We start from the raw sequence: 7,975 nt of genomic DNA, 5'->3' as shown, positions 1-7,975 counted from the left end.
TAACTGTTATAGAACTGATGATAGTCAAGGACAGTGGCCAATTTTCCACCAAATCTATTGTCTGGAAATCATTGAAATAATATTATAGTTATAAAAATACGGAGTATATATATATATATATATATAACTTGAGGCAGATCTAAGGCATTACCGTAAAATAATCACCCATAAAGTTACAAACTTGTAAGCAGGTACAAGGTGTATGAAACAAAACACCTGTGTTATAACGGCTGTCATTGCCCCAATACACAAGGACAAAAAAGTTAAAAGTTACATACATGGTAACTTGTAAGCAGGCGTGAGGTGTATGAAACAAAACACCTGTGTTATAACGATATCGTTTCCCCGCCATGCGAGGATAAATAAGTTACATACGTGATAACTTGTAAGCGGGCCTGAGGTGTATGAAACAGAACACCCGTGTTATAGCAACCATCTTTGAGGTAAAATAAGTTACATTTATATGTTTACCTCGTTATATCTGAACAACATCTTAATGAAATATAACCCTGGTATCAGATGAGTCCAAATGTTAAGAAGTTCATTGCTTGGTAAGAATAACGACTTCACGTAATACCTGAAAAAAATTTAAGATAAAATTTACTAACTGAAAAATACTAATTTTACCAAATAAAATTCTACATAATTTTTAGACAAAATTAAACATAAATTTTATAAAATTCTACATAAATTTTATTAACTAAAATAGTTTTTCTAACATAAAATTTAACAAAGATGGGACACCTTTTCATTTTATTTTCTTGTCCCATTTGGTAGTAAACAAAGAACATTAAAAAAATTATAAAATCGTAGCCTCACGACTCTCATTAACCATTGTTAATTGTTTAAAACACGACCAGGATGTTTGGGTATTATGTGCTAAAAATGTCCCACCTTCCCCCCTATTATATATTATTATAAATATAATATATACATTACCTCCAAGGCATATGAGGGAGCACATAACCTTTTACAATATATTTGGCTACTGTGCATTGAGGTACTGTGGTATGATCATTATGTAAAGCGTGCAGAAAATCATTTTCATCTGGCAGTTGCTTGAGAACATTATTGTTCTGTTCGTCATCTGAATTTGTTGGTTTCATTTTTCTACAACTTTTGGTGGAAAATGGCCTAATTGCCCTAACTACTTAAGGAGAAAATGCACAAGTTATTTAATACTTGCAACTCTTAGCAAAGTGTTTAGTTTTAGGTCAGAAGCGTTTAAAACCACTTCATGGTAGAAGTGCACACATTGCAGTTTTTACTTTAAACATCCACCAGCACAAAACGCACATTTAAACATGTTATACAGCACCAGTGGCGCAGCCAGGGGGGTTTAGGGTGCCGCGACCCCCCCTCTAATAAACCAAAGAAAAAATTAATTAAAAAAAAATATATATATATAATTATATATAATATTATATATATTTTTGAAAAATTTTCGATTAACCCCCCCCTCCCTTATATTTTTTTCTGGTTGCGCCACTGTAGACCACGCTATTTGATCAACATAAAAAACACATCGCTATTTCTTCACGGGCGGACGAGCTTGAACTAATTGGGTAAATGGATTTGTTGCCATCGAAGGCAAAGTATAAAGAGTACATATGTGCCCCTCGTATTTCTTGTGTTAAAATTTTTCCACTCATGTTATAAAAGGTTATAAAATAAAAGTTTACAAACTTTGTCACGTTCTGTCTGCATTAATGAAATGCAGATACGGCTTCACTTATTATGACTAAACAATTTAACATATAAAGTATACTTAAAAGTATATAGATGACCATAACATTACAAGAGTCTTGTAAAAAAACTTGCACTGGTGAAGAATCTCCTGGTGCATTACATATTAGGTTAGTGGAAAGTTCTTTGGTTTTTAATATATTAATATTTGGTAGGATTTTTTAAAACAACTGAAAAGTTTGTAAACTGAATTTTGCATTAAAATTTAATCAAATTAGCAGGAAAATAGGAGCATAAAAAACAAACAAACATAATTATAAGTGACTATTAAACTTGTGACCCAACACCCATGTTCTTAATTTTATCAAAATTTTCTTTATAAAAACAGTCTATAGAATCAAGCTGAGGTTTTCTTAGCCAAACGTGCGGTCGTTGCGATTTTAATTTGTTAATAGCTTCAGTCGGTGTCCAGTTATACGCTGTCATTAAATAACAGACTGCAACAGTTGCACTGCGTGTTCTGCCCGCTTTACAGTGGACGTATACGCTCTCAGAACGCGCCCGATGCTCTAGAATGAAATCAACACCTTTTTTAAGGTCAACTTGTGAAGGCGCAGCTATTAGATCTACTGTAGTTAGCTTAAGTTGTGTGACACCACTCTCTTTCCATTCTTCTGGCGTGTTTACAAATCTTTTGAGTTCATAATCTTCATTCATTGTAACAACTCCTTTTACACCTTCATTTTCTACGAGAGTTTTTGTCATGGAACGAAACGGCAAGGCGCCAACCAATACAGTGCCATCAATTCGTGTATACCACGCTCGAGAAGTCACTTTTTCCAACAAAACGTTGTACACTAATGTAGGATAAAACGATAACTTCGGCAAGTACTGCCACATTTTGTAAATGGACTTTCGCCAGACAGCATGCGGACTTGTACAAATTACAGAAAATCCTAGAACACGTACCTACCTAAACACCACGACTAATAACGTAACACACTGTTCAAAGGTTTGTTTACATAGGGATTATGACGTCATCGATCGTCACGCTTCAATAAAAGCGCGCGGCTGGTGGTAAATAAAATACCCTAAGATAAGAAACTACAAATTGGGCCTGATCTTTACCAAAATTCGTGTAATATAACTTGGTAAAAATTGCCTTTATGTGTGTAGTCTGCACGTGCATTAGATTTTTCGCTTTTTTACAATTATTGGGGTGTTTTATAAAACTTTCACGTAACAAAATGGAAGGATGACAATATATTTGTATTTACAGAATATTGCGAGGATTTACAAGTGCAATTAGGTTAATGAATTGAAATTAAAGATGCGAAGGTAAGTAGGTGTAAAGCATTTAGGAAATACGAAAATATGTAGACTAAAAAACGTTTACAGAATATGCTACACCCAAAATTTTAAAAAGTGCTTTTAAAACAATTGTATATGTAACATGTAATATCGACAAGAGTCTATAAATCAACAAATTTAACAAATTTTACGACGTAAGTTTGATGTAGGGTTACTTGAAGACCTATCATACATGTTATAATATACTGCAGTTAGTACAATCGTAAAAATACATTTTTTTGCAATGTTATGTTATAGTAAGGTGGGGAAAGATGGGAAACCTATTTGTTCTATTTCTCGTCATATTTGGTAGTAAACAAAGAACATTCAAAGTATTATCAAACCGTATCCCAACGACTCCCATAGACCGTTGTTAATTGTTTAAAACACGATCAGGATGTTTGAATATTATGTGCTAAAGGTGTCCCATCTTTCCCCTATCTTACTATATCTCGTTGGTAATGATTGTAATGTAATGAAGTAAAGCTTTCGCTGAAGTGTCATATGTGTAGGTCGACGTCCGCGATCTTTCCGCTTCTTACAGCCGAATTCTGAACGAGCTGCAAATTTGAATGAATGATTAAATGAATGTAACTAATTTATTCTCACGTGGCCGAAAAACGTCGGTGGTTATAACACGGAAGTTTTGTTTCATACACTTCATGTCGTTGTAAAAACATGAGATCTATCCCAAAGTGAAGTATTTGGATGTTTGCACAGCTTTTGTAATACACACTTCACCAAGCGTTTGAGAGCTATAAGTCTAAGACAATTCCTTGCGTTGTCTGGGCATCTTATGCAATCACATATACAGCAGTGTTCAAAGTACAGTATAGTTGGAAAATAAGACATGTTGGGAAAATGGGACATGTTTTCACTTTTACAAGCGCCCCGTTTGGTACAAAGAATATTTACAAGATTATATAACCATATTCTCACGAGTCACGACTCTAAAAGATCGTTGTTAATTGTTTAAACACGATCAGAAAATATGTAAGTTAGATGTTAACGGTTTCCCATCTTACCCCACAGTATGTAGGCTACTCTATATCAAGTAGTGAATGTCTGAACTAAAATTAAAACTCAAACATTTTAAAATTTGGGACATTTCCTCAGGGTTTACCCATTACACTAACAATTAGTAGCTTAGTACACCTATACCTCATGAAGTCTGGTGACTTAGACAACACGTGTTCGAATTCAGCTGGACCTAACATGTCGTCTTGGTCCAAGTCAGCTTCCAACATCACCTACACAAACAACATTTGGGAGAATATTAAATTAGTTATGAGTTTGTGAAACAGGTATTTAGAAGTTAAAGGACTTACATGCAAAATTTTACTAAACTTTTGTTTAAAACGAAAATTGCTTTAAAACGATTATTTTTACTAAAAAAGAGCTATAGTTGCCCGAAAACGTTAATAAAATAAAAACCGCTCTTAATAATGTGGTTTTCGACGCAAATATTTGTGAATGGCCAGTGAGGATCGAGAGCTAAAAAGAAAGCTAAAAACTGTTTCAAAACGAAAATTGGTTATATAGAATATTTTTAATCAAAAAAACGGTTGCACGTTTTATAAGATTCACCAAAACGTAAATAACAATACTAAGGTATCTTATTCCAGCACAAACGTTTCAAAACGATAACCGACAAATAATTAGTTTTTTTTTAAAACAAAAAATCATTCTTTTAAATAATCATTACCGCTTGTACAAGACTTTCATTCAAACCGTCATCTCCCATTCCGTCTCTCTTCTTTGTTATATGTTTAATAATTTCAAGAACGTCTTCCTTGTCTACGTACCCATTCTGGTTGCAATCTAAAATAAATAAAAAACGTTGCAATTTCTGTACACACTAGAGATGGCTTGTTTGTAATTTGGGTTAATATACAGTAGGATGGGGGAAGATGGGACATCTTTTCATTCCATTTTCTCGTACATTTTGGTAGTAAGCAAAGAACATTCAAAGAATTATAAAACCTTGTCCTCGCGACTTTCATAGACCGTTGTTAATTGTTTAAAACACGACCAGGATATTTATATATTTTGTGCTAAAGGTGTCCCATCTTTCCCCACCCCACTATATGGTAGACTTAATTAACACACAACGCTCTTCTAGAGTCGCGGGACTATACGGTAATTCTGTAAATATTCTTCGTTTACCAACAAATAAGACGAGAAAATAAAATAAAAATGGCTCCCATCTTACCACACCCTGCTATATCAATTTTCTCGTTCAAAACTATACCGCGTGCTTATACATATACTATATTATAATAGGCATACCGAAAATCTGAAAAGCGTATTTTGCTTTCAATGAGAAAGGGGCCTGGTCTGACAATGCATTCATCATGTCTAAGAAATCATCAAAGTTAAGCGAGTCTTCAGCGTCGTCGTCATCGGAGGTTGAAAACACAGCACAAAGCCGATGCAGGAACGGGTTATGCTGCGAAACGATTTAAATGATTATTTTTTTATATTTTAATTTTTATATATAGTAGGATGGGGGAAGATGGGACACCTTTTCACTCTATTTTCTCGACCCATTTGGTAGTAAACAAAGAACATTCAAAGAATTATAAAACCGTATCCTCACGACTCCCATAGACTGTTGTCAATTGTTTAAAACAGGATATTTTGAGATTTTGTGCTAAAGCTCTCACGTCTTCCCCACCCTACAATATCATAATAAGTTTTCGTCTATCTTTTCAAATGCCATAGCGAAGATCATGTTTTTAAAGAACAAAGAGTATCGACAGTAAAACAGTAGTTGTTAACACACGGTTTAATTTGGCTGTTGCAGTAAACATATAGTATGGTATCTGGAAAACACACTTAATGGCAATTGCTCCAACCCAGTGGTCACTAATCGGTTGTCAAAATTGTCAGCCATACAGAAAAACATTCATTCACAAAATTACATATGTGGTTACTCGTAAGCACGAGGTATATGACATCGAACACCCGTGTTATAACGACTGTCATTTTCCAGCCATGTGAGGGTAAACAAGTTACATACTTGGTAACTCATAAGCAGGCACGGGGTGTATAAAACAGATCACCAGTGCTATAACAACTGTCGTTTCCCGCCATGTGAAGATAAATAAGTTATATTTAAGCACACAGGCGAAAACTTTAGAACTTAATTCGAAAAGTACGCTATAAAACGATGTAAATTTCGGTTTAATATTAAACTGCCTTGTTAAACTTGTAAGTGGGAGTTACAGAGTGTTAACCTCACTATACAATCACATTGTGTTTGCTCGCCGACAAGCGGAAGATTTAATTATTAACTTTAACTACAATTCCGGGTACGCTGACCATAAAATAATATTATTACTTATTAGTAACACATAAACTAGAGAAGTGTCACTATTACAAAAAACAGTGTCCGTATTAATACGTTTTCCCTTTGGTTTAACGTGTAAATTTTACGTTTATAAAAACGTCATATATTTTGGCAACGTTCAGAGTTTGCAGTTTTATCGTGTAGTAGGGTGGGAAAAATGGGACACCTTTAGCACATAATACCCAAATATCCTGATCGTGTTTTAAACAAATAACAACAGTCTATGAAAGTCATGAAGATACGGTTTTAAAATTCTTTGAATGTTCTTTGTTTACTACCAAATGGGACAAGAAAATGGAATAAAAAGGTGTCCCATCTTCCCCACTATTCTATACAAATAAGGGCATACCTTAAATTCGGGCAACTCCCGCAATTTTGCGCCTGGGATTCGGTTCTGTATATTTTCCCGAAGTCTTTGTTTGTCCAGTGACTCAAATTTTTTGAACAGTCTGTAAAAATATTGACTTATCAGGAAAATAATTTGGTTTAACAAACTCGTGTTATTTGCCGGCCCATGTTTTGCAAACACTAGTTAATCATTAGGTGCGAATATCACAGTGTAAGCGTAAGGCCTATAATATTTCATATTATAAGACATTTTTACGAAAACATGCCATATAGACTTTGGAAATAGTTGGCAAGATGTGCGTAAGTGTTCCATCTTCCCCCATTGTACAATATATATATAACTCGTTCCCGTAATAAAAATGAATTTATTTGATTGTTTTTCAGACTGATATTGGCGTACAGTAGGGTACAGTAAAAATTAGATTTGTTTTCTTTATTTTTTATTGTCTCATTTATTATTATTCAAAGAAAACTAACAGAATATATAACTGTTTTTCACAACCCCTAAAGAGCGTTGTTAATTGTTAAAAATACAATCAGAAAATATGGGATTTAGGTGCTAACGGTATTCCATCTTACCCCACTATACTATATTCTACAATTTATGTTAGAAAACTGTTAAAATACAGCTGTGTAGTTTAACTGGACCCAAGCGACATAAAATATTCAAACCAATTGACCAAACAACTGTCACAATTACGTCACAAACAGCTTTAAAAAGTATAGTAATAAATATATACTTACTCGTTTATTTCGCCTACAGTAAAATAGGTCAAGTCTGTATATTCACTGAGCTGTTCCTTGCTTAATCTGCTGTTCGTACTTCCCATATCTTAACGTTTATTCAAACATTAAACTCAATTTAGATCTGATAAAACAGTAGAACTATAAAAACACACACGTGATTGTTAATCGTTTATTCTATAGCATTCTACAGTTCGGTATGAAGTCCACGGAACACACTGCAATAACAGAGCTATAACAGATACTCCCTTGTCTGGCACAACTCAAAATAATAGGCTTATGTGTCAGCGGACAATAGATAGAAGTGAAATTCTAAACGCTGACAACCATATTCGTTTCTAGGCTCGGGATTTAACGCCACAGTGCGTGTAAAACGCCTATGGATCAACAGAACATAACACTAGATCCGGGTTCGCTACATGAGAGCACACAGTTCTTCGAAAATACATGGACATACACAGTGACAAAGGATTCGTTACGTCACAGTTACTATAA

At 34.2% G+C, this 7,975-nt stretch overlaps 2 protein-coding genes across 2 annotated transcripts; both read right to left on the bottom strand.

Annotated features, from left to right (window-relative positions):
* Positions 1 to 1,975: 1,975 nt before the first annotated feature.
* LOC100187351 (phosphatidylglycerophosphatase and protein-tyrosine phosphatase 1-like) lies at positions 1,976 to 2,730 on the bottom strand. The gene has a single exon (XM_002120867.5). It carries the CDS (start codon positions 2,584 to 2,586, stop codon positions 2,014 to 2,016), a length of 573 nt encoding a protein of 190 aa, XP_002120903.1. The 5' UTR covers positions 2,587 to 2,730; the 3' UTR covers positions 1,976 to 2,013.
* A 639-nt stretch (positions 2,731 to 3,369) lies between these two features.
* On the bottom strand, positions 3,370 to 7,674 carry LOC101242389 (calcium and integrin-binding protein 1-like). The gene is made up of 6 exons (XM_009863813.3): positions 7,481 to 7,674; positions 6,738 to 6,837; positions 5,326 to 5,485; positions 4,742 to 4,857; positions 4,198 to 4,286; positions 3,370 to 3,596 (listed from the first exon to the last, which is right to left on the bottom strand). The coding sequence occupies exons 1-6, from the start codon at positions 7,564 to 7,566 to the stop codon at positions 3,575 to 3,577; spliced, it is 573 nt and encodes a 190-aa protein (XP_009862115.1). The 5' UTR covers positions 7,567 to 7,674; the 3' UTR covers positions 3,370 to 3,574.
* Between the last annotated feature and the right edge of the window lie 301 nt (positions 7,675 to 7,975).

This window comes from Ciona intestinalis, chromosome 1 (assembly GCF_000224145.3).
Source record: "Ciona intestinalis chromosome 1, KH, whole genome shotgun sequence".
Classification (NCBI taxonomy): Eukaryota; Metazoa; Chordata; class Ascidiacea; order Phlebobranchia; family Cionidae; genus Ciona; species Ciona intestinalis.
The sequence above is the reverse complement of the archived record's forward strand: the minus strand, read 5'-3'. Positions and strand labels throughout refer to the sequence as shown.